General features: G+C 42.7%; 3 protein-coding genes across 6 annotated transcripts in view; 2 read left to right on the top strand and 1 right to left on the bottom strand.

Annotated features, from left to right (window-relative positions):
- Nucleotides 1-2,558: 2,558 nt before the first annotated feature.
- On the top strand, nt 2,559-9,757 carry LOC148006879 (uncharacterized). Its single transcript, XM_087597571.1, has 2 exons — nt 2,559-2,756; nt 7,380-9,757. Exon 2 carries the CDS (start codon nt 7,384-7,386, stop codon nt 8,896-8,898), a length of 1,515 nt encoding a protein of 504 aa, XP_087453697.1. The 5' UTR covers nt 2,559-2,756; nt 7,380-7,383; the 3' UTR covers nt 8,899-9,757.
- An 11,164-nt stretch (nt 9,758-20,921) lies between these two features.
- On the bottom strand, nt 20,922-23,866 carry Taar8b (trace amine-associated receptor 8B). 3 transcript variants are annotated; one of them, XM_087566549.1, is made up of 2 exons: nt 23,583-23,866; nt 20,922-22,011 (listed from the first exon to the last, which is right to left on the bottom strand). In XM_087566549.1, the coding sequence occupies exons 1-2, from the start codon at nt 23,588-23,590 to the stop codon at nt 20,940-20,942; spliced, it is 1,080 nt and encodes a 359-aa protein (XP_087422675.1). In that variant the 5' UTR covers nt 23,591-23,866; the 3' UTR covers nt 20,922-20,939. The 3 variants fall into 3 exon arrangements, with proteins under 3 accessions (XP_087422675.1, XP_087422680.1, NP_783191.1); XM_087566554.1 differs by having other exon boundaries at nt 20,940-22,011; nt 23,714-23,847; NM_175601.1 differs by lacking the exon at nt 23,583-23,866 and having other exon boundaries at nt 20,940-21,974.
- Stx7 (syntaxin 7) overlaps nt 23,327-26,293 on the top strand; it is a 107,314-nt gene continuing 104,347 nt past the window's right edge. The window contains exon 1 of one of the 2 annotated variants that reach the window (XM_087586298.1): nt 23,327-23,649. The gene's annotated coding sequence lies outside the window, so the exon portion shown is untranslated. The remainder of the gene's footprint in view (nt 23,650-26,293) is intronic. The other variant, XM_087586296.1, reaches the window with a different exon arrangement.

Below are 26,293 nucleotides of genomic sequence, written 5' to 3'. Positions count from 1 at the left end.
GCAAATACAGAGGCGAATGCCAGCAGCAAACCACTGAACTGAGAATAGGACCCCCGTTGAAGGAATCAAAGAACTGGAAGAGCTTGAAGGGGCTCGAGACCCCATATGAACAACAATGCCAAGCAACCAGAGCTTCCAGGGACTAAGCCACTACCTAAAGACTATACATGGACTGATCCTGGACTCTGACCTCATAGGTAGCAGTGAATATCCTAGTAAGATCATCAGTGGAAGGGGAAGCCCTTGGTCCTGCTAAGACTGAACCCCCAGTGAACGTGATTGTTGGGGGGAGGGCGGCAATGGGGGAAGGATGGGGAGGGGAACACCCATAAAGAAGGGGAGGGGGAGGGATTAGGGGGATGTTTGCCCGGAAACCGGGAAAGGGAATAACATTCGAAATGTAAATAAGAAATACTCAGTTAATTAAAAAAAAAAAGAAAAAAAAAAAGAATTTCCACTTTGTAAGGAAAGTTATTGGATATTTTATTTATGTACATTTGAAATGTTATATCCTTTCCTGGTTTGCCCTTCAGTAACCTCCTATCCCCTCCTCACTCCCCCTGCTTCTATGAGGATATTCCCCCACCCACCAACCCACATAAGTTATAAAAATGTCTTTCATAGACTACATCAGTTAGATATATAGACAATAGAGGAATGCTGATAGGTTAACCGGAAAGGTCACACGTATTTCAGTGCAAAGTAATCTCAGTATCCAGTTGTGTGAAAACTCACCCATGGGCTTCTTTCTCTTTTCTCCTCCTCCTCCTCCTCCTCCTCCTCCTCCTCCTCCTCCTCCTCCTCCTCCTCCTCCTCTTCCTCCCCTCCTCCTCCTCCTCCTCCTCTTCCTCCCCTCCTCATCTTCCTCCTCTTCCTCTTCCTCCTCCTCCTCTTCCTTCCCATTCTTCTTCTTCCTCTTCATTTTGTTTTGTTTTGGTTTGTTTTGGTTTGGTTTGGTGTTTTGAAACAGTATCTCTGTGTAACCTCAGTTCTTCTGGAACTCACTCTAGACGAGACTGGCCTGGAACTCACGAGGATACCCCTGCCAGGTTTGCTGTGAGCATAACTAATTTTTCTGCAGTCACTTAAATTGCTTATGGAGCTACATGCTACAAAGCACAAGAAATACATCTTGGTAAGTTTAAGGCGCACTCTTCTGTAGGCTGCACTCTTCTGTAGGCTGGCATCCCAGGACTCCATGCTGATTCCAGGTGTACTTCCTGTTTTCTATTTCTGGCACATATTTCTCTAACTCCAAGGAGCAGACCACACACACACACACACACACACACACACACACACACACACACACACCTGAGGAATTCCTCTTTTCTGCCACGATAGAGAAGGAGGTGAAGGATGGTGAAGGAAAAAGAGTAAGCTTTAACATTAAATATGAGATTAACAACCTCACTTAGGAAATATTAGGTTACACAGGAATAAGAAAACAGAATAGGAAACTTTCTCTGGTCTGAGACAACAAAGCTAAAACAACCAATGACTTCTGCTTCTGCCAGTCTGCTTGCCCTCCCTTTCTCTCTTCTAAAAGGTTAATGTCTGCCCTCTGCTGCTGGTGAGCAACCTTTACCAATATTTGCATACAAAGCAAGTTCTGTTTGATAAAGATAAAACTATCTGGAAACTTGAAAATTCAGCTTCTGTAAAACATCCTTAGCTCCAGGAAAAAAAAACTCTTCCTGCCAGAGATAGAAAACCACTCTAAGATGATCACAGGATTATTACAAGTTCTAATCCTAAACCATGAAATATTTCTGATTGAGGCTGGACCTCTTTAAGAAATAGCTAGAGTATCAATCTGCATGCTGATTTAAATTTTTCCTTTATCTCTGGGTGCTAAGAATTTCTTCTGGGGAAAGGTCAGCACCATTAACCCTCTCCTAACAATGGGAAGCAGGATGGGCCATGTTGACTCTTGAGTGTTCATGACCAGCCGTAGACTTCTGCCTCTAGTGCTGGGTTCTAAGTTTAGTCACATCCTTTCCCTGCAAAAGCATTAACTTTCAGAAGAGAAGGAAAATTCAAAATAGTTTGGTCTAAAGGATTAAAAACATGTTGTATGTAACAGTCCTTTCATGGCTGTTAAAGATTTTACCACCTTCTCCAACTGTGTTCATTTCTTTGCCTTTTAATTTCATATGCGAATCACCTGTTTCTGCCCATGTAATGAAGAATGTCGAGTAGTAAGACTCCCGCAAACACATACGTTCACATTCCTCTGTCAGTTTTGAAGTCATTGCAGATACCAGTTCCACTCTGAACAAACTGACTCACAGTCAAGTTATGACCTAGGGATGCAGTAGTTGTAGTTGTAGTTTGTGGAGGGCCGCCCCCACATTCTCTATTGTAAGATGGCGCCGATATCCAGCAGGATGCACCTAGTAAAAGGGCAATACGCAAGCGCCTGGTAAATTCCTCACTCAGGGGGACACGTATACTGTGGTACGTCATCTGGCACGTTTGGCAGCGACCAGCCAGAGAGTGACACGTCCTAGGCGAGGATAGTTTCCTATATAAGGGATGGTCTTTCCCTCACTCGGGGTCTCCATATTGTAAGCTTATGCTCTTGCTCTCAAGATGCATTAAAGCTTTTCTGCAGAAGGATCCTTTGTGTCCCGCGTCATTCTTGCTGGCGAGAAGTAGCGTGGGACATTTGGTGCTGAAACCCGGGAGAAAGACCTCCTCATCATCAGCACCATCGGAGACCCCTTGGTGACAAGGAGGATTCAGAACTGCAGGTAAAAAATACGTTCCGAGAGGCATGCCTTTCTTGGACTTTGGTCTAGGGTTGTCGCCACCTTGGGAAGGATTTGTCGAGGCCATGGTGTTTGTTCTCGGAGCCACCCTACTCTTTCTTATTATTATGTACTGTTTTCACCGTTTCCGCTGCTAAAAGGACAGCAGCTGGGTCTCAGTCTCGTAAATAAGTGAGCTTCGCGCAGCTCACCTTTACTGTTGGGGAGCAGGGACACGATAGCACCGCCAGGGAAGTGCGCGTAAGACTCCTGTATATAAGAGAGCAGCATGTCTGTTTCTACTCACGCCTTGTCAGACGGACATAGATAAGCTGCCGGGCGTTCTTGGTTCCTCATGGGATCCTCACAGTCTGTGAACACGGCTTTGGAAATGGTGCTAAAGCAGAGGGACATTAAAATTGGAGGAAGAACACTTAAAAACTTTGTGAAAGAAGTGGACAGGGTGGCTCCCTGGTTTGCCTGTTCAGGCTCATTTACAATCGCCTCATGGGACAAACTTGGAAGGGACCTAGACAGAAAATTGGCAGAGAAAGAACGATAGGCCTTGTCCTTGGGAGAGGATCTCTCGCCCTACAAGGACTGATAGTTCATCCAGGCCTTGTTGAAGCTCAGTACTCTCTTGATATTCAGATTCTTTGTTCAAGTCCCGATGGGGTTTTTTCCATAAGTGAAGGAGATAGAATAGCACAGTTATTACTCATTCCGTGCTCCAAAACTCACCTCTTGGGGAGTCTCCTCTGTCAGGGTCATGGCTTTCTGAAAGCGGTTCCCTTATCTTTGAGGACCTCAGGAACCATTCTCAGACTTTGTAGCCAGAATGACAGAGACTGCAGGACGAATATTTGGTGATGCGGAGCAAGCGGCACCGCTTATAGAACAGCTTGTTTTTGAGCAAGCCACCCAGGAATGCTGAGCAGCCATAGCCCCCAGGAAAAATAAAGGGTTACAGGATTGGCTCAGAGTCTGCAGAGAACTCGGCGGGCCCCTTACTAACGCAGGCTTGGCGGCCAACATTCTCCAGTCCCGGCAACGCCCCCTTAAAGGGACAGATACAAGATCATGTTTTCAATGTGGAAAAGTGGGCCATTTAAAAAGAGACTGTAGGATAACCAAGGGAGACAGGAGGCCTGCAACTATCTGTGTCCGATGTGGCAAGGGCTACCATAGGCCTGACAGTGCCTCTCAGTGAGGGATATTAAGGGCAAACTGCTCCCTCCTTTAGAAGCTCAGCCTAATGAGATGTCAAAAAACGGATCATTGGGCCCCTGGTCCCAGGGCCCTCAAAGATATGGGAACCGCTTTCAGAAAGCCATGACCCTGACAGAGGAGACTCCCCAAGAGGTGACACAAAATTGGACCTGTGTGCCGCCTCCGACTTCGTTCTAATGCCCCAGATGGGCATTCAGCCAATTCCTGCTCAGACTGTGGGGCCTTTGCCCCCAGGAACGATAGGCCTTGTCCTTGGGAGAGGATCTCTCGCCCTACAAGGACTGATAGTCCATCCAGGCCTTGTTGAAGCTCAGCACTCTCTTGATATTCAGATTCTTTGTTCAAGTCCCGATGGGGTTTTTTCCATAAGTGAAGGAGATAGAATAGCACAGTTATTACTCCTTCCGTGCTCCAAAACCACAATACAGGATACCAAGGGGCCCACTGGTAATGATTTGGCATATTTGGTGGTTCATCTTAACAACCGCCCAAAATTGAGCTTAGAAATTAATGGAAAGAAATTTGAAGGCATTCTGGATACTGGGGCTGATAAAAGTATAATTTCCTCAAAATGGTGGCCTCAATCATGGCCTAAAATAAGATCTTCTCACTCGCTACAAGGCTTAGGCTACCAGTCGTGCCCTAAAATCAGCTCTGCCGCTCTAACTTGGACGACTGTCGATGGCCGACAGGGACAATTTGTTCCCTATGTACTTCCCCTACCTGTTAATCTTTGGGGGAGAGATGTTATGCAGACCATGGGACTAACCTTATCTAACGAATACCCCCCACAAGTGGCCCACATGATGTCAAGGATGGGCTATAAGGAAGGGAAAGGCCTAGGGTGATTAGAACAGGGCTGTCTCACGCCCATTGAACCAGTCACAAATCCCCATAAACAAGGCCTGGGTTTTTCCTAGGTGCCATTGAGGGTTCTATGCCCATACCCTGGCTCACGGAAGAGGCAATATGGGTTCCTCAATGGCATCTATCCTCTGAAAAATTAGAAGCTGCCACTAAATTGGTTAATGAACAATTGCAGCTTGGTCATTTAGAACCGTCTATTTCACCATGGAATACTCCTATTTTTGTGATAAAGAAAAAATCAAGAAAATGGAGACTTCTCCATGATTTGAGAGCCATTAATACACAGATGCGTTTATTTGACTCGATCCAACGAGGCCTACCCTTACTCTCCGCCTTACCTAACCAATGGAAGATAATAATTATAGACATTAAGGATTGTTTCTTTTCCATCCCCTTGTGTCCACAGGACAGACAGAGGTTTGCATTTACTATACCAGCTACTAATCATCTTGAACCTGATAAGAGATTTCAGTGGAAGGTCCTGCCTCAAGGCATGGCCAATAGCCCCACTATTTGTCAACTATATGTGCAACGAGCCCTTGAACCTATAAGGAAGCAATTTCCATCTTTGCTTCTGGCTCATTACATGGATGACATTTTAATATGTGATAAAGATTTAACAACCTTACAGACCTCATATCCCATCTTAATCAAAACATTGGGACGATGGGGACTACAAGTCACTGCAGAAAAGGTTCAAATTGCAGAAATTGGATCATTTCTGGGATCGGTCATTTATCCTGAAAAAATAGTTCCCCAGAAATTAGAGATTCGCAGAGATCATTTGCATACCGTAAATGATTTCCAAAAGTTATTGGGAGATATAAATTGGCTGAGACCATTTTTAAAGATTTCCTCTGCTGAGTTGAAGCCTTTATTTGATATTTTGGAAGGGGACGCTCATATCTCCTCTCCGAGGGCATTGACGCCAGCCGCAAACCAGGCCTTACAAGTTGTAGAAAAGGCCTTACAGGATGCTCAATTGCAGCGCATTGATGAAACCAAGCCTTTTGATTTGTGCGTTTTCAAAACTATGCAATTACTAACAGCTGTCTTGTGGCAGAATGGGCCTTTATTATGGATCCATCCCAATGCATCTCCTGCTAAGATTATTGACTGGTATCCCGATGCGGTTGCTCAGCTTGCACTCGCGGGTTGAAGGCAGCTATTACTCATTTTGGGAAAGAACCCAAAACTTTGATAGTACCATATACAGCCATTCAGGTTCAAACATTAGCTGCTACCTCAAATGCTTGGGCAGTGTTAGTTACTTCCTTTGCTGGACAGATAGATAATCATTATCCTAAACACCCCCTATTATGTTTTGCTAGATCACAACCTGTTGTTTTCCCTCGCGTCACATCCCACAGACCGTTAAAAGAAGGGATAACAGTGTATACAGATGGGTCAAAAACAGGGGTGGGAGCATATGTGGTAAATTCCCAAGTGTTCTCACGACAATATTTTGAAACCTGACCCCAAGTGGTAGAATGCCTAGTGGTCATGGAGGTCCTTGAAAAATTCCAGATGCCTCTAAATATTGTTTCAGATTCCTCCTATGTGGTCAATGCTGTTAATATCCTTGAAACCTCCGGCGTAATTAAAACAACTAGCAAGGTAGCAGAGATTTTCCAAAAAATCCAAATTATTTTAATAAATAGGAGATTCCCTGTATATATTACTCATATACGGGCCCATTCTGGACTCCCTGGTCCAATGAGTTCAGGGAATGATTTGGCTGACAAAGCCACAAAAATGATAGCTGTGGCCCTGGCTTCTCCTCTAGAGGCTGCTAAAACCTTTCATGGCAATTTCCATGTTACTTCGGAAACCTTATGCCGCCGCTTCTCTATAACTAGAAAAGAGGCACGTGATATAGTCACCCAATGCCAACAGTGCTGCCAGTTCCTCCCAGTTCCTGACATCGGGGTCAACCCAAGAGGAATACAGCCATTGCAAATCTGGCAAATGATGTTACTCATAATTCTACTTTTGGAAAATTACAGTATGTGCATGTATCTATAGATACATGTTCTGGCATTCTACATGCCACCCCACTTAAAGGAGAAAAAAACAACACATGTCATTCAGCACTGCCTTGAAGCATGGAGTGCTTGAGGAAAGCCAAGATGTGTAAAAACTGACAACGGCCCCACCTATACATCTCAAAAATTCAGTCAGTTTTGTGCTCAGATGCAGGTTACCCATCTGACGGGCCTGCCCTACAACCCTCAAGGACAGGGAATCATAGAGCGCGCTCATCGGACACTCAAATCATATTTAATAAAACAAAGAGGGGGAATTATGATAGAACTCCCCCCAACACCCCGAGTGGCCACTGCTTTCGCCCTTTTCACCTTAAATTTTTTAAATCTTGATGAAGCTGGGCAAACAGCAGCTGAGCGACATTGCTCAGAACCCAAAAGGACAAAAGAATTAGTCAAATGGAAGGATGTATTGACAAATGAATGGAAGGGCCCGGATCCTGTTTTGATAAGATCCAGGGGAGCTGTTTGTGTTTTTCCACAGGATAATGAAAATCCAGTTTGGGTTCCAGGACGACTTACTCGGAATATCAAGACAGAGGACCAAGAAGATGACAACTCTGGTGATCCTCATGCTGATCCAGGGAGTGCCAATAAAAGTGCAGAGCGAACTACGGTGGGGAATAATGTCAACCTTCCCCCTCCCGATGCCGGTGATGTATAATGCCCAAGTGTTTCCACGTTTCTTTACTACCAACAAAGAATTGGGACTAGCCTACTTACCATTAGATTCCCATATAGAGCAAGTAAAAGAAAATAGGACTATTCCCCTTAAGGGCAGCCTTTGTTTTGGCATATTCAACAAAACATCTTCTGATCTTCCTTGCATTATGTTGAGTAATCAATCTTCTGCTTGGTTAAGGGAGGCCACAGGGGGAACTGGTGAGGAAGACATTGTGGCTAACGCCACAGTTCTCTATGGTTGGTGGCCTTACATTATCTCCTCCACCTGCCCTCTCCGTCAACCAAAGTTGGCACCCTTTTGTAGAGGGACCCAGGATGAAAAACTTACTTTGCCGTGGACTGGTTGCCAGTCCCGGGACTCTGCCTGGGGAGTCCAGAATTTTTTCTCCTTCTCCCCTGATTTGGGAGGCGGAGTGAACTTCACCACCATTGATCCTAGACGGTCCAATAATAATCCCTTTGATAAATGGATGCTTTGTGGCGTTAATAGTAGCTGCACTGATCTTATGCCCATGGCGATGCTACTTGGAGGAAAGGGTGAAAAGGGACGGTTATCGTTTTCCTGGACGGGGAATATCCACCCTTCAGCCTCTGTCTGGACAGCTACTCATATAAAATATAAACCTTACTGGAGCACGGGGTTTAACCCTGCTCCGGTTTGTGTCTGGCCGCCATTTGTGTGGATTATAAGTAATGCCACTAAAGTTTCTAAATTGAATTGTACAGACGGTTCATGTTTTTATGCCCTGTACTGGGATGCTAGTCAATATTCCATAGCGGTAGTTACCCGCATGCCTTGCTTTATCCCGGTCCCTGTTGAGACTCCGGGGACCCTGACCTTATTTAGAGGAAAGAGAGATTTTGGCATCTCTGCAATTATTGTTGGCATTATTGCTACAATGGCAGTTGCTGCTTCGGTTACTGCCTCGGCATTGGCCTTGTCAAACTCAGTACAGACAACCCAAACTATCAATGATTTATCGGCTACCGTCTCTGTGGCTCTGGACAGACAGGCCTCAGCTAATACTCAGATACAAGGAGGCCTCGTGCTTGTTAACCAACGTATAGGTCTGGTCCAAGAGCAGCTAGACATCCTATGGCAACTGGCCCAGCTTGGCTGTGAACAAAAGCTCCCCGGCCTTTGTGTCACATCTATACAGTATGAACAATTTACCAAAGCTGCCAATTTGTCTAAAACCCTTTCACAGCATTTGTTACAGAATTGGACCTCGGATTTTGAGCAGACGCTTAGGGAATTGAGAGCGGCCATCATTCAAGTAAACTCTAAGAAAGCTCTACCCGACTGGATCTGTCTTTGACAGAAGGATTGTCATCCTGGATCACCTCAGCAGTCTCTTATTTTAAGGAATGGGTGGGGGTGGGACTGTTTGGAGCAGTCCTCTGCTGCGGATTAGTGTTACTCCTTTGGTTGCTTTGCAAATTGAGATTTCAAACAAAGAGGGACAAAATTGTGATCGCCCAGGCACTTATAGCCCTTGAACAAGGAGCATCAGCTGATATTTGGTTGACCATGCTCAAGCAATAGGTCGCCGGCTGGACAGCTCTTGCACTCCTAGAACCTCAGTTCATTGCACAGGATTAGAGTGTCCGGCTTGAGCAGCCCATGAGGGGTGACGAGCTTAGCATCGCACAGGGAAGTTCTACCAAACACGCTACCTGGAAGGCATGTCATATTACATGAGGGTATCTGCCCCAGTTTTCCCTCCCTCGAAAAATGGCAGTGCGGCGGGTCGGGAGTGCCCTGGGTCTCAACAACAGCTTAAGGGTATCTCTCTTGTACAGGTTCGCCAACTTTGTGCGAGGATATGACCTCTGCCTTCACCCTCCTATTTATGGGTGTCCTATTTGCTTATAAACAGAAAAGGGGGAGATGTGGAGGGCCGCCCCCACATTCTCTATTGTAAGATGGCACCGATATCCAGCAGGATGCACCTGGTAAAAGGGCAATACGCAAGCGCCTGGTAAATTCCTCACTCAGGGGGACACGTATGCTGTGGTACGTCATCTGGCACGTTTGGCAGCGACCAGCCAGAGAGTGACACGTCCTAGGCAAGGATAGTTTCCTTTATAAGGGATGGTCTTTCCCTCACTCGGGGTCTCCATATTGTAAGCTTATGCTCTTGCTCTCAAGATGCATTAAAGCTTTTCTGCAGAAGGATCCTTTGTGTCCCGCGTCATTCTTGCTGGCGAGAAGTAGCGTGGGATAGTAGTTGTAGTTCAGATATTAATGGCATGGAGAAATTCCAGAATGTCTCCCACATCTATGAGGATAACCCTCAGGGTCCTTGGGCTGGACAAGGGTTGGAATGTGTTAAACTCTGCCGTATCTCAACAGGAAACCTCCTGTCCTCCACTCCCTAACTGAGTCACAAAAATTTTGGGATTTGTTATAACAAGCCTTCAGGGATGGTGATTCTTACTGTGAAACACAGTCATCTATTTTCGAGGAGATGAATCTTGTACCTCACTCTTCATGGCTTCCACAGACGATTGCAGCATGTGAGAGATATTTAGTGTAGAAAGAAGTAGAGATCTTAGAATCCCTAACCCAGGTCCTGAAAGAATAGGGAGTTCACACGGGGCCCTTTCCCATTCTCCTAGCAGAGCTGCAGGGCCACTAGGGGAGCTGAATGCCTATGTGTCACCTCAGTTTGAACAGACACAATATCTGCTGTTTACCAACCTCATAAGGCATAGTTCTTGGCGTTTTGATTTGCTTTTTAAAAGTAGATATTTTTCTCACAGGTGGGCTGGAGAGATGACTCAGTGCTTCAGACAGCACAGTTCACTGGCTACTCATTCAGAATTCCTGATATGATGTTCTTTTCTGATTTGCAGGTGTACATCCTGATAGAGTCCTCATATACATTAAATAAATATTTTTTTAAAAACAAGAAAAGAAAACAAACAGGCTTCCAATAGACAATGACACAATATAATTGATACAATGAAAAGTGCAATATTGATGCAATGATATGATATAATATAATAATATAACATAATAATATAAAAGTAAAACAAAAACTAACACATCAGAACTAAGCAAACAAAAGGACAAGGGACCTAGAAAAGGTACAAGAAATAGAGACACATGACTTTACAGGAATCTCATAAAAACATTGAACTGGAAGCCATAATATATATATGTAAAGGATCTGTATGGTAAGAAGAGCAAAGAAGAAAAATATAAATAAAATAAAAAATTTAAATAATGACATAAAATTTTAAAAATTAAAAAATAAAGGAAGCGCCCTTACAGGGCTCATGAGACACGGATCAGCCAAAGGTGCCACTGACTTCTGTTGACCTTGTGGGCATGCAGCCTACCCTAACGAATCCTTTGCTGCTCCAATGAGATTGGAGAAAATGCATGTTCATTTGCAAGTGGTTCTCAATGGGAGATAGCTGCTGGGCTAGGGATGAAGGCATGTGATCACTCCTCCTTTCAGCTCTAGGAGCTACCCTGGTGCAACCCTGGGCGTGCTGCCTCAGTCTCTGTGAGTTCATATTGTCTTGGCCCTGCTGTGTTTAAAAGGCCTTGTTTCCTTAGCGTCCCTTGATGCACTGGCTCTTATACTATTTCTTCCTCAGGCTTCCCTGATTCTTGTGGGGAAGGATTTGATGGAGACACCCCATTTAGTGTCAAGTGTTCTGAAGGCTCCAATTCTCTGAATATCTTCAGGCTGTTATTCTCTGTTGTTTCCATCTGCTTCAGAAGGTAGCTTCTCTGATAATGACCTAGCAAGGCACTGACCTGAGTCTAGCCGAATATCATTCGGAGTCATGTTACTGCTGGTTCCTTTAGGAGAACAGTCGGATTTGAGTTCTCTCTCATTTCCCAGGCTACCTGGTCCAGACTCTTTGGTCACACAAGCAGTGTGAGGTACAGATTCCAGCTAATGGAGTGGGTCTTCAGTCAGATGTTGGTTGGTTATTCCTTCAAGTTGGTACCTCATTTGCAATTAGCTTGTGTTTCAGGCAAGACAGTATTGTAGATTAGAGGGTTCATAGCTCTGTTGGTGTTTATTTGTCTACTTTGGTACTACAGAGCCCTTTCCAGTCTATAGGGGTGAAGGCTGTAGTTAGGGCACCAGCTCTACCTTGCCATGTTCAGTGAACTGTGTAGAGGTTATTTTCAGCAATGGGATCTTGCTACCAGTTTGTGGAAAGCAACTGTATATCCCTGCCAATGCTTGGTTGTTTGAGAGTTCCCCTGGGATCTCTTTTGTGAACAACACAATAAGATGTAAACCATTCCCAGTATTGGGAGCTTCCTTTGATGGGAAGAAATGTCCACTTGGAGCTTTGTCTTTCTATTATCTACTTAATTTGATAGGATTTGATTTCCTACTTCCCCTCCCCTCCCCTTTCCTTTTCCCTCTCCTTTTCCCCCTTCCTTCTCTTTCCTTACCTCCTGTCCTTCCATTTCCCTTCCCAACACTCTCTTCCTCTTACTTCCTAAAAAAGCATTTACATTTATCCCAGACCACTTTGACTCCCTGCCTTCTAGACCTCCACACTGTAGCACTTACAGGTGAGTCATAGTCCCCAGGAAGAACTTTAATACATGTACACACAAGAAAGTTCTTTTATACATGTATACATGAGAAACCCCTTTCGTATACGTACATATCAGAAAGGCCTTTCATACATGTGCATGTGTATATATGAATGTGTGTACACTGTATCTGTCTGCAGATACACCAGACGAGGGCATTGAATCCTAGATGGTTGTGAGCCACCATGAGGTTGCTGGGAATTGAATTCAGCACCTTCGGAAGAACAGTCAGTGCTCTTGACCACAGAGCCATCTCTCCAGTGTCTACATGTGTATATATGAGATACCACCTGATATGGAAAAAGTTAGGTATCAAGTTCAGGTACTAAAAAGTTTAGGAAGCTGATTAGGAAGCACCAGCATAATTTGTGGCTGCAGAGAATTTATGGTGTATTTGCTTAATTTACACTGGGTCTTGAAAATTATTTTTTAGTTTCATTTTGACAAAGTATGATGATCAATGTTAAGTGTAGTGGGTTGGTCCAATGCTGCTAAGTACTAATGCTAAGTACTATTTCCTCAAGATAGGACTGCTCCTGAAAAACAGATCCTTACAGACTCAAGTAATGCCCTGTGAACCTTCTAGCAATAAAAGGCTAGATAGAGCCTGTGATTGGACAGTGCAGGGAGGAAGGTGGGACTCGAGGTTCCAAGAGGGGTTGCAGGTGGGAGAGAGTTAGGAAGAGGAAGAGGAAGTAGATAGAGTAGGAGGAAGCTGCCATAGACCAGAACAGTGTAGCTGAGAGAAATAGCAATTAGCAGGGGCATCATAGCTGGGGAATGAGTTAGTCTAGACCTAGATCTGCCCAATATAGGCTTGTGGTTTATAACTAAAATATCTGGATTGTGCATCTTTTATATAGGCTTATAAAGACTGAAAATTCCTACTGCATCTGTCACTCATGCAGCTGGAGTTGTGAACCTTGGGGTGGGGAGCCACTGGAGATTAAGAAAGACAGACAGACAGAAGTAACACAATCGAAGCTTGGATTGCATGGACCATACACGCATTGATGGAGGTGTCAAGTATCCTGGAAGCTCAGTGTGCTGAATGTCCACTGTAAGAACAGGTAGGTGTGTTTGTCTCCTCAGGTTGGTCTCTGTAGAGAGCAGTCCCTGACTGCAGTTGTTTGGGATGGGGAAGCCACACTTGCTGCAGTTGCAGTGGACACTTTTCTCACACACTGGCAACATCCACTGTCACCAAGAGAAGAATTTTTACTTCAGGGGGACAAAGACATTGGCCTCCATGGCTCAACTGTGATCATGTCAACAGAGAACAATCCCTTGAATGTCATCTGCTCTCCACAGATGTTGATAATGAAACTTACACAGCATCTAATTTGAGTTCGGGAATAGGTTCACAGATTAATGTGAAAGTGGACAAGGTATGAAAACATATCTGGCAACTATGGTTTGAATACTTAAAGGATGTTTTCTCTCCCTTTGGCACATTTAAAACTCTCTTACATCTACAAACCTGACTGACATGGGGAGTTAAGATGGTAAGAGCCTTTGCCCTTACGTTCTAGTATCTTTGATACAGGAAGGTACACTGAGTGGTACAAAAGGAGAAATAGAAACACCAACCCAGATACAAACCTTTGATGTACAATGGTGTCCTGCCTGCAAGATATGCTAATGCATCTGGGCAAGGTTGTGTGTGTAACCAACCAATATCTGACTTGACTGAAGCCTTACTTCCTGAGATAGACTCCATTTGTAAACTTACACAAATGACGACTCTCCTGAGTCTACATAGCCTAAGACCTAGGGTAAAACCAAATGCTGCTGTTCTAGAATTCTTTTTAGAGGTAGCAAAAATGACTCCTATTGACATTCCCCTTGACACAGATCAGTGTCTTGCTCAGCCATGATCAGAGCAACCTACTGCTGAACACCCCTAAAAGGGATGACTCCATCCAATCCTTCCCCTAGAGGCTCAGGGAATCCTGAGGAGGAGGGGGAGAAAAGATTGCAAGAGCCTGAGTGGTCAGGGGACACTAAGGCAGCAAGGCCCTCTAAACACAGCAGGACCAAGACAATATGAACTCAGAGACTCAGACAGCATGCACAGGGATGCACCAGACTGGGTTCGAGAGCTGCAAGAGTGACATATGCTCTTGTCCCTAAACCAGCAGCTGTCTCCAGTTGATAACCACTTGCAAATGAGGATTTAGTTCTCTCCAAGAGAGTGTCCCTGGGGAAACAAACTCCTCTTAAGGGTAGGCTATTTGCCCAGCCATAGATGGCAGTAGATGGCCAAGGAAGACAAACTCCCTTGGAGGTTCGTTTTCTTGTAACATCATGTAAGCCCTTCTCCCCACCCCGCTTTTGGGGGCTTTGTGCCATCTTTACAGCTTCCAGTTTTGTGCTTTTATGGGATTCCTCAGTGTGAGAACAGTGGGTCACAGCATCTGTGTGCTTCTTGTGCCTTCTCTTGGTCTCTATTTTTGATTTGCCCTATTCTAATTGGAGTGTTGTTTTTTTATTCAACCATTTTATTTTATCTTAGTAGTAACCTTCATACATCAGCTTATTTTCTGATGAGAGACAGAAAAAGGATGGTGAGGATGGGAGGGGCGGTAGGGAGGTGGAATAGAGGGAGGGAAAACTGTAATCAGTTATTGTATGAAACACTCTATTTTCAGTAAAAATAAAGAACAGTTTATAATTATTTTCTGACCTTTTAAATTCGGTTATTATTATTTCATCACATACTCTCAGATTCGTTATATAAAAATTATCAGTGAGATTCATTTTAGCGATTATGAAAGGACAATATGAATTCCCTCACATTTTAAATTATCCATTCTGTCTGTTGCTTTCCACATAATGTATTGTATAATTTTGTTCCTGATTATTTCTTACCAAGGTTAAAAGTTTCTCTATGAAATTTTCATATACTTTAAGGCACTGGGCTGATAGGATCTCTCCCAGAGACAGAAACACTTGCTTCTAGCACATCACTAAGAGACCCAGCAGTATCTCCCTACCCTCTCTACCATAATCCTTGAGACAATTTGAAGAAAAGGCCCACCCTGATCTTCAGGAAATACTGTGGTTCAAGGTTGTACTAGAAACACTGGCTGTGGGTATGAGGTGGGGGCTCCTCCTTCTGGATGGGACATTAAAAAAATCTAATATTTCTCATTTCCCTATGAGAATGGCAAAGCCGTGCTGTACTCTTCCTGGTCTCAAGGATTCCTTCTAAAATTGGTTACTATCTGGTAACAATTCACCCTAAAATTTAAATTCACCTCTTCTTTTTTACCCCTCAATGAACCTTGTAATTTCTTACTGCCTTTGGACCTCTCTGATGTATTCTGTTTGCTGGTTTACTTTGTTCAAAATGCTTTCCTCAGATTTTTCTAAATATTCTCATTTTAAACATTGTGATGTATAATGATTCAATCATCACTAGAACAAATGCCCCGAGATGGAACTTCTAACAAACGGAGAAAAAAATGATATAAACTGTTCTGTAACATAACCTAAAGCAGCTAAGTGCTTCCATATCTCATTGAAACCAAATAATTCTAGTGTGAGAGAGATATTTAATCTTCTCCAATATCATGAAAAAAACTGATCAGGCTGTAAGACTGACTGTAATATCAGACTTCAATGGTAAGAAGTAAATTTAGATAAATTGATTTTGAGCCATCATATCTCAAAATAGTAATAGTTTAAATCCCCAATTTTGAATTCCAATATCTATTTTTCCTCTGGTTTCACTACTATTAATGAGTATTTCTAAAATAATATTCAAGTGATGTAATAATATTGGAAAATATTAGACCTTACTGCCATCTTGGCACTAGAGAGGAGGCTTCTATAGTTCTTCCTCTAAGTATGTGCTCATAAGCTACCTCATCATACACTGAAGGAATGAGTGAGAGTTGGCAACTTCAAGACTAATGTTCCTCCTTCAAAACCCTCATGCTTTGCTTTCTCTAGTTCAGCTACTCGCTATTAAATTTGGTCAAGAAATGTCAAATGGGAAAGTCGAGAAATAAGATAATCATGGCTTACCAGACGCGGTGCCACAACCCTGTACTTTTTTTTCTACCACCACCATCATCATTTGTGTGTATATGTTGCATATACATGTATGTGCATTCATACATGTGAATCCATGTAGTTTGTATGCATGCCCTGCTTTTTACATGGCTGCTGGAGACATGAATCAGGGTGCATATGATTTTATGCCAACCACTTACCCCATTAAATAATCTCTCCAGAAACAAGATATTGTGGTAGAGGATCCACTCAGAGTAAACCCAGCTTGGGCTCAACATGGAGTGGATATTAGAAGTTATATTTTAAATGAAGCTGGATTCTGAAATATAATTATTATAATTATAATTATAATTATTATATGAATATTCTGATATATTATTATACACAATAATAATTACTATTACCTACCTGTGCAGTGTGCACAAGGTAGCTGTGTTGGTCATGCTCACCATGGCAGGAGCACAGCCATGCTTGGGATCAGTGTCATTCACAATTTAATGACCTCAGTGCACACAAGTAACAATATTATCAATTCAGGTAATTGTGGCCAGTAATTGCTCTCACTGAGTGTGAATGTAGCAATCTTAAATTTTATTATAGATAAAAAATCCTATGCAGAAGTGACCAAGATATGAGGTAACAACTAGTCTGTGATATTTTGAAGAACAATAAACACTATTTGTGTCACACTTCAAACTAGGAAAAGTATGTCCCTAATGGCGGGCAAGTTGTCAGTCACTAACATATCTGCATTTCATTCCTGAGACAGCATATCATCTCAAATTACAGATGAGAGAGTAGGTAATGTAGTAGTGTATTCTGAGACTACACTGGTACAGATTTTATAATATAATAATGTGTTTGTGTCCATAGAATGTTAATAATATTTTACTGTTCATAACTTAGTTACCATTTTAAGTATATATATATATATATATATATATATAGAGAGAGAGAGAGAGAGAGAGAGATAGAAAGATAGATAGATATATAGATATAGATATAGATATAGATATAGATATAGATATAGATATAGATATAGATATAGATATAGATAGATAGGAAAACCTAAGATACAGACACCGGTGCTGTCATGATTATTGACATCTGCTTAACTTTTGTCTGCAAAACTTAGAAAGAACTGCTCTGAAGATTATTTTGGGTGAAGAAAACATTGAAGAAAGCTGAAGAAGTGAATTTGTCTAAACTCAAATGAAAACGTTTTATAAATGACATTCCCCAGTGATAATTGATGCTTCATTCACCATTTTTAAGTTGATTATGGTCTCCATCTGGGATCAGAGCGAAGGCCGTCCCACAGCCCTCCAGACCCAAAGCCTGCCCAAGAGAACTGGATTCCCAGGAGCGCTCTCAATCCTAAAAGCACAGGTGAGACCTCACTTTTGCTCCGCTGCCTAACCAAAGAGGGAACAAACAGGAGTGCACAGGGCACAGGAACCATGGAGCAGCCTGGGACAGGATCCTTCCAGTCTTCATCTGCTTCCAGAGCAAAGGCTTCCCCAGAGCCCTCTGAAAACAAATCCTGCCAGAAGAGAGCTGGCCTCCCAGAAGTGTTCTCACTCCAAAGATCATGGGCTCACAGGCCCACAGAACGGACAAGTTCCAGTCAGAGGCAGCAAGACCAACTAACATCAGAGGGTAAGAAGCAAGAGAAACTACCTAAGCAACAGAAAACAAGACCACTCGGCATCATCAGGACCTCCACATCAAACCAGATGCACTCAGACTGATAGAGAGTAAGTGAGGAAGAGCCTTGAACACATAAGCACAAGGGAACACCAATGCCTTATGCTCTAAGATCAAGGATGGACAAATGGGACCTCATAAAACTGCAAAGCTTCTGTAAGGCAAAGGACACTGTCAATAGGACAAAAGGGCAACCAACAGATTGGGAATACATCCTTACCAATCCTACATCTGTAGAGAGCTAATATCTAACACTTCCAAAGAACTAAAGAAGTTAGACTCCAGAGAACCAAAGAACCCTATTAAGAATGGGATACAGAGCTAATCAATGAGTTGTAAACTGAGGAATACTGAATGGTGAGAAGCACCTAAAGAAATGTTCATCATGCTTAGTCATCAGGGAAATGCAAATAAAAACAACCCTGAGATCCTACCTCACCAGTCACAATGGCTAAGATCAAAAACTCAGGTGACAACAGATGTTGGTGATGATGGAGAGAAATAGGAACATTTCTTCATTGTTGTTGGGATTGCAAGCTGGTACAACCATTGTGAAAATCAGTCTGACGGTTTCTCAGAAAGTTGGGTATACTTGAGGACCCATACTTGAGGAGTGGTAACTCCTGAGCATATACCCAAAAGATGCTCCAACATATAACAAAGATACATGCTCCACTATGTTCATAGTAGCCTTATTTGTAATACCCAGAAGTTGGGAAGAACCCAGATGTCCTTCAGCAGAGGAATGGATACAGAAAACATGGTACATTTACACAATGCATTACTACTCAGCTATTAAAAACAATGACTTCATAAATTTCTTAGGCAAATGAATAGAACCAGAAAATATCATCTTGAGCAGATAACTCAGTCAGAACACACATGGTTTTTGCACTCACTGATAATTGGTTATTAGCCCAAAACCTTGGAATACCCATGAAAAAATTCACAGACCATATGAAGCTCAAGAAGAAGGAAGACCAAAATGTGGATGCCTCAGTTCTTCTTAAAAGGGAGAACAAAATACTCATGCGAGGTAATATAGGGACAGAGAGTGAAAGAGAATGAAGAAAAGGCTGTCCAGAAACTGCCCCACCTGGGAACGATCCCATATGTAGCCCCCAAACCCAATCACTATTGCTGATGCCAAGAAGTAACTGCTGACAGGAGCCTGAAATGGAGTCTCCTGAGAGGCTCTGCTGTGGCCTTACTGATAAAGATGAGGATGCTTGCAGCTAACCATCAGACTGAGGAGAGGGACCCCAATGGAGGAGTTAAAGAAAGGACTGAAGAAGCTGCAGGGGTTTGCAACCCCATAGGAAAAATGACAATATCTACCAACCAGAGTTCCCAGGGACTAAACCATCAACCAATGAGTACACATGGAGGAACCCATGGCTCCAGTTGCATATGTAGCAGAGGCTGGTGTTCTGTGGCATCAATACTAGGAGAAGTCCTTTGTCCTGTGAAGGATCATTTCCCCATTGTAGGGGAATGCCATGGTGTTGAGGTTGGGAGTGGGTGGGTGGGTGGGTGAGGGAGCATTCTCACAGAAGGAGGGGAAGTGGAGAGGGGGAAAGGGGGATAACATTTGAAATGTAAATACATAAAATATACAATAAAAAGAAGGAAAAGATTTGATTGTGGTCTCCAGTCCTGATATTTAAAAAAAAACAAGATTTATATTCTGTTGAAAAATATTTTAATTGACATATAGTAATTGCACATTTTTGTAGATACAATGTTTCATTAAGAAATTTTAAGTTAACGTACAAAGTTATGTGCTTTATTATGGCAGTTTTGATATTGCATTATATGACTTTGAACAACCCACTCTGCTTTTTTCTAATTTATTCCTCTTTCACACTACCTTCCCATGTCTCTTGCTAATATTCTTCCTTCTCCCATGTGCCCCACCCACTCAGCTTCTGCACCACACCTGAACATTTACATTGTGTGCCTCTTGTTTTCTCTTCCCTTGTTCTTCCTTTTGGTGGAAGACTTTTTCCACTTTCGCAAAAATGCCAGTGTTTATATCTGAATACCAGTCACAAGACATTGTGCATGGTCCAAGATCCTATGCCACACCCCTTAATGGACATGGGAGGACTCCACACTGGTGCATATCTCAAGAGGTGAGAAACATTGTGGGAAGATGGAGGACTTGTCATAGGAGAACAGTTAGAAGGTTGGCCCTCCCTCTACCATGTCATCATGGGTAGATGTGCCTGCAAGGGCTGCTTCCAGATTAGTTTAAAGATGAAGTTCTAACTCTTGTCACTCCATTTTTAAGAGGCAATACAGTCAAGTGGGCAATAAGGATACACCTTGATCCAGTGTGTAGAAGAAGGAAGGACACAGACAAGGAGCAAGAGACATCTGCAAGCTGAGTGTAGACGCCCTCAGAAGAAATCAGCTCTTCCAAGGCTTGACCTTGAGCTCTGCAGCTATCAGCCTTGAGACATTGCATTGCTATGTAACAGCAAATTCTGTGTGTGTAAGTTTATGGTATTTTGTTCTGACAACTATAGAAACCTAATGCCTCACTGCAGACAGGATAGGAAGGAAGATCATTACCTTAGAGATTTTCCAGCCAAGAATTAGATCTAAAATTCAATGCCCTGTGGCTGGAGAGATGGCTCAGTGGTTAAGAACACTGACTGCTCTTCCAGAGTTCCTGAGTTCAAATCCCAGCTCACAACCATCTCTAATGAGAACCAATGCTCTCTTCTGGTGAGTCTGAAGAAAGTGACAATGTACTCACATACATAAAATAAATGAATCTTTAAAAAAAAATTCAACGTATTAGACATTGGAAATAAACGTTCAAAAAATATTGAAGACTATAAAAGCCATGCATTGCTTTGTCTTGTAGTACATTAATCATCTCAACGACAGTTTAATGGTTTAACTCTGGTATGACTTTCCTCCTGGCTAATTTTTTTTGAAAAATGCTGTACTTTTGTAGCTTCAGATGGGCCATTCCTTACAATTAATACTGTCACATTCCACAGATTCATGCCTTAATGTATTTTGTGAAATTTGTATTAATGCTTATTCTGAAAACAAACTAGTAGTTGATGAATGACCCTTTAAAATTTTCCCACTTAAAATGAGCTTTATGGCTTTCCTAAACCAAGGGTAAAAGAAAGCATAAATCAAAGGGTTCATGGCTGAGTTATAATAAGCGATCCAGCCACAAATTTCATAGACATAGGCAGGAGTGATGAAGCCCATGAAAGCATCAATCAAGGTGTCAATTGTATATGGTAGCCATGAGACCATAAATGCCATGACAGTGACCCCCAAGGTTTTGGCAGCCTTCCTCTCTCTCTTGGCCACCCTGGCTTTGTGACTCTCTAAGGACGATTCTCCTTTGCTTCCACTTATAGAAGTTTCAATTTTTACAGCTTGCTGTTTGGCTACTAAAAATATTTTGCTGTAGAGGATGATCATAACAAGGGTAGGTATGAAGAATAAGAGAAAACTTATCAAAACCCAGTCTTGATTGATCGCAACTTGGCAGCCTCCTACACAGTTGAGAGCACTTACTAGGTTTTCAATCCCCGTAGCACTGATGCCTGTGTAGAATACTGCGCTGCTGTACACAAGGGGCAGAATCCAGGAGATGCTGATGCAAATTCCAGACACAGACATTGTGAACTTGGTGGGATAGACCAGAGGTTCCGTGACAGCGATGTACCTGTCCACAGAGATGAAACAGAGGTGGAAAAGAGAAGAGTAGCAAAATGCTGCATCACAGCAGCTGTGAAGGCTACAAAATGTGTCTCCAAAGTACCAGCAGCTCTCGATGGACCTGACCATGCTGAAGGGCATCACAGAGATGCCCACCAAGAAGTCAGCACTGGCCAGGGAGGCGATGAGGAAATTGGCAGGAGAGTGCAGCTGCTTGAAATGGAGGACTGAAATCACCACCAGGAGGTTCCCACACACTGCCAGCACAGCCCCAAAGCCAAAGACCATGTACAGGAGGACCCGGAGCCCTGGTGAATAGGGGGTTTTAATGCAGGAAGCATTCACATTCTCATAGCAGAGCTGCAGGGTTGCTTGGGAAAAGTTGCTTGTCATGATTCTGCCTTTTGATGCTTGAGGGATTTCTGTCCTCCTAGAAGACAACAGAAATTGTGAGACACAAAAATTAAAGAAATGCACGCCATACGGAAGAATTAATTTTAAATATTGCCTAAGATTATTAGTTTTTCCATTTTAATCATAAAAAATGAAGAAATATAAAAACTCAGAAAATAAATATTCCCATCTATAATCACATGATTATTCCTATAAGTATGCTAAATTTTACTGTTAATGTCAGGCAAATTCAATTCTGATTTTTAACTGTCCAATTACCTGAGTAATGGAGAAGAGATTCCGTTCTTGCAAAAGATGATGGCTTATAATATAATGGCATATTCCAAAGGCCACCTTTAATAGTATTTTAAGTCCTGTGTTGTTTGGAGAAGACAGCCAATCCTCTCCATCCACTGTAAACTCTGCATGAGGAATCCCTACAGTGCAAGGTGTGAATCTTCAAAACACACTCACTGTTGGTAATTATAATTAGCAAGTTCTACAATTTATGTTTCTCTGAACATTGCTAATTTGGGCAAATATTGCTGATAGCCACAACCAAGAATTTTTTGACTGCTCTGAAAAGTTCAGTATTTGGCAATTATATTAACCATTTAATACTCTTAGCCTGATACATAGCTATTTCTTATTGATGGATGAAGTCATTATTATCAGTTCAGATGTTTTAAAGAAACTATTTTCTTTTTAGAGTAGTAAGATTGAAAACTTTTAAAGAAAGATGTGATGTGCTAGGCAAAGATACAAAAGATGTTGTGTAATTCATTTAGAGCAACACAGGAATTGTGAGGGATGAAATCAATGCGTGATTCCATGGCTTAGTCATGGAAGTCTTACAGGTCGTGCTCTCTCACACCCCCTATACCACATTCACCTCGATTGAGGCACACATTGTGTGACTGCCTGATCAAGCACATTTCCAAAGCACATGACAAGGTTTAATACTCAAATGGACGCAATAAAATACTGACAAAAATAGGAAACATCATCCAGGCAACGTACAGACCCCTTGGCTCCTTTCCATTGAGGATACAAGGGAAAGGATGAGTGAGTTGGACCTCACACTCTCAACACTTTAGTGGGGTCAGTGTTTCCTGTAAGTCAATAGACAGTTCCTGTAAAGATTCGGGGCTTTTACACTTCATTAAAGATGTTTCAATAAAGGGAAGCGCCCCCGCCAGTGGGGACCCAGTTCATGGTGGGGTCGAGGGGGGACCCATACCTGCAGGAGAACGGACTAGAAAAATGAGCGGGACCAAGCAGCGTCCTTGTCACGGTTTGTTTATTGAGAGGAATGTACAGCATTTAAAGCTCTGAAGCAGGAACTGAAGCTTAGGGCGGCGTGGGATGGGGGGAGTACTGGGAAGTGCCCAAAGACATAATGTAAATCATTAAACTGCAAGATATTGTCCTTACACACTGAGGCAACAGTCTTCCGGGGGACAAGTTCTTTGGAAAGGTCAAGCCCTTCTCAGGAATCTGCTCAGGGCAGGGCACTAGCTTTGCTTAGTCCGGCAGTCCGGTCCCCGACAGGGAAGGACTTCATCTTTTACCTGCACACATCAAAGAGAAGCACAGAGTCTGGCATACCTCCTCATGGACCCAACTTGATATACCTCATACTGAGAAGTGTCATTCTGACCAGCTTTTTCTAGAGGTGAGTGCAGGAGAATGCCTTGGGGTTAGATGCAATCTTGGAAAGAAGTCAGGACAGTAGTGACCTGTGGTGCTTGAGGTATCCCTTGTAGAGACCTTGGGCTGACGATTTGCACTGGGATGAACAGGGGAGAGTTGGCAGTTCTGAAGCAAAGCCATGCAGTTTGGAGTGATGGACTAATCCCCTGTTTAGTAAGACAGCACTTAGTATACTTCTGAATAGAAATGGTGATAGAACCTTTGGACTGTGACATCAAATGATCCCATGGTCTCTGACACTGTCCTTTGTGACCTAAGTCTTCCTGGATCATTCAGTGGAAGTGAGCCATTTGGGTCAGGCACAAGGAAGCTGTTGGACCCACAGGACCCTCATGAGTCCAGAGCTCATGCTACTGCCCTCTCCTGCCCAGTGACCTCTGCCTTACACCTCAGATAACCTGATTAAAAGCTGCAGATGGGTTTGTCATGAGCTGCTTCATTGTGTCGCTGTGCACCAAAGTCATAGTTACAGTTTAAAGTAACCATTTACGTCAACAATGGGACTTTTCCCCACCTAGTTAAATCTTCCCTTCCTAGAGCTCCACTCAGTATTTTATTTACTGTATAAACTAACTCTCTGAACGCTTTCACATTTTCTTCTGCTCTTTCAGTCACGGTGATTTCAGAAGGGAACCCCTCTGGAAGTAGTGGGGTATTTGAAATTATTTTGTATGAATGAACTATTACATATGAATGAACTTAATTCACTTAACAAATCGTTGTGTCTGGAAGCCCGTGTTAGTTATGAAGGTGAAGAGTCACAGCATAAACACACTTGTAGTAGTCTGGAGTACAGGGGCTCTAAGAGAGAGGACAAAGACCAGAGGAGGGGCATCAGGTCAGGCGCTCTCCAGAGGGTTTCGCTGTCTTTTTGAATTTACTACGCCATGAGTTTCTTCAGGGACTCGGACATTTATGGATTTTTTTCTTAACATGGTGTACAATGTTAAGCTTACTACTGTTTCATGAAATGATGTAACATCAGCCTCTGTGATAGTGTACTGTAGAACTTTTAAGCTATTCAGGAAATGAAGAAAACACAGGTTTTATCCATCAAAACCTTCCTTTTCTACTCGCATCTTGAACCTAACTAGTTAAGTGTCTCTAGTTTAATTTAGCCTACATCTGGTGTATCACAAACACAAGATGGCTTTATTGTGTTTTCACTCTCTATTTACTCTCCCTTTGTCCATTCACCATCTTTTATTAAGCCACTAGATGGACTCCATTGCCTAGCAGTTAGTTTATGTATTTAAATTTCAGTCAAAATATAATTTAAATTAAGACTCCAAAATCATGTGCAATTTAGCACACTTGAAATAAAAACTCCAAAATCATGTGCAGTTTAGCATATTATGTTTCCTGCCCATGCTGGGTTCCTGCCCAGTTCCAGGTCAGAGATTAATATCGTATATTTTTCAATCTCTCCACTCTTTCTTTTTTCCAACATAATGCTTTTATTGATTATTTAAGGAATTTCACAGCATATCACCTACCTCATTTTCTTCTGCCCCTTTCCTGTCACCCTGCCATTTGTAACTTCTTTCCTATCAAAAAAATATGTCCAATTTGTATTGCCTATATAATCAATATGCCTGACCCTTAAATAGAGCTTAAAACCTGAGTCACTGTCCACAATAGATGGCTTCCAGCAGGGGTGCTGTTGGCAAAGCACTCATCTTATAAACCTACTCAATGTTCAGAACTGAAGAGATGAAGCAAAGAGAGGATGGGCACTAGGATAATAACATTCCTTCTGCCTAGTAGTCATTTAGGGTTATGGAAGAAGGACTCAGTGTGATCTTCAAATAAATGCAAGCTGTCACGTAGCACACACCTGATTCCCTTGGGAGAATCCTGTCCCCAACCCAGAGACATGTGGGCAGGCTGTTCGCCAGTGAACCATTCCCAATTCCTGTTGGAAGTCTTCCTGACAGACAGCTTTGTGGGATTTTTTTTCTTATTGTTTCTCCATCTTTAATAAATTGGGTGTTTCTTATTTACATTTCAAATGTTAGTCCCTTTCCCAGTTTTGTTTCCCTCTGCCTTAGAAGGAAGCTTCTCTGATGATCACCGAGCAAGGCACTGATCTGAGTCTAGGCGAATATCATTCAGAGTCATGTTACTGCTGGTTCCTTTAGGAGAACAGTCGGATTTGAGTTCTCTCTCATTCCCCAGGCTATCTGGTCCAGAGTCTTTGGTCACGCAAGCAGTGTGAGGTATAGATTCCAGCTCGGGCAGTCGGTCTTCAGTCAGATGTTGGTTGGTTATTCCTTCAAGCTCGGTACCACATTTGCAATTAACCTGTTTTTCAGGCAAGACAACATTGTAGATTATAGGGTTCTTATCTCTGTTGGTGTTTATTTTTCTCCTTTGGTACTACAGAGTCCTTTCCAGTCTGTAGGGGTGAAGGCTGTATTTAGGGCACCAGCTCTACCTTTCCATGTTCAGTGAACTGTGTAGGGGCTATTTTTAGCAATGGCGTCTTGCTTGTAGAAAGTAACCGTTTATCCCTGACAATGCTTGGGTTGTTTGAAACTTCCCCTGGGATCTCTTTTGGTGAACAACACAATTAGATGTAAACCATTCCCAGTATTGGGAGCTTC

This window comes from Rattus norvegicus, chromosome 1, assembly GCF_021556685.1.
Source record: "Rattus norvegicus strain SHRSP/BbbUtx chromosome 1, alternate assembly SHRSP_T2T, whole genome shotgun sequence".
NCBI lineage: Eukaryota > Metazoa > Chordata > Mammalia > Rodentia > Muridae > Rattus > Rattus norvegicus.
The sequence above is the reverse complement of the archived record's forward strand: the minus strand, read 5'-3'. Positions and strand labels throughout refer to the sequence as shown.

Bases quoted from the DNA above. Each gene is read 5' to 3' on its own strand.
- LOC148006879 (XM_087597571.1), top strand. From the start codon at position 7,384: ATGAAAATCCAGTTTGGGTTCCAGGACGACTTACTCGGAATATCAAGA.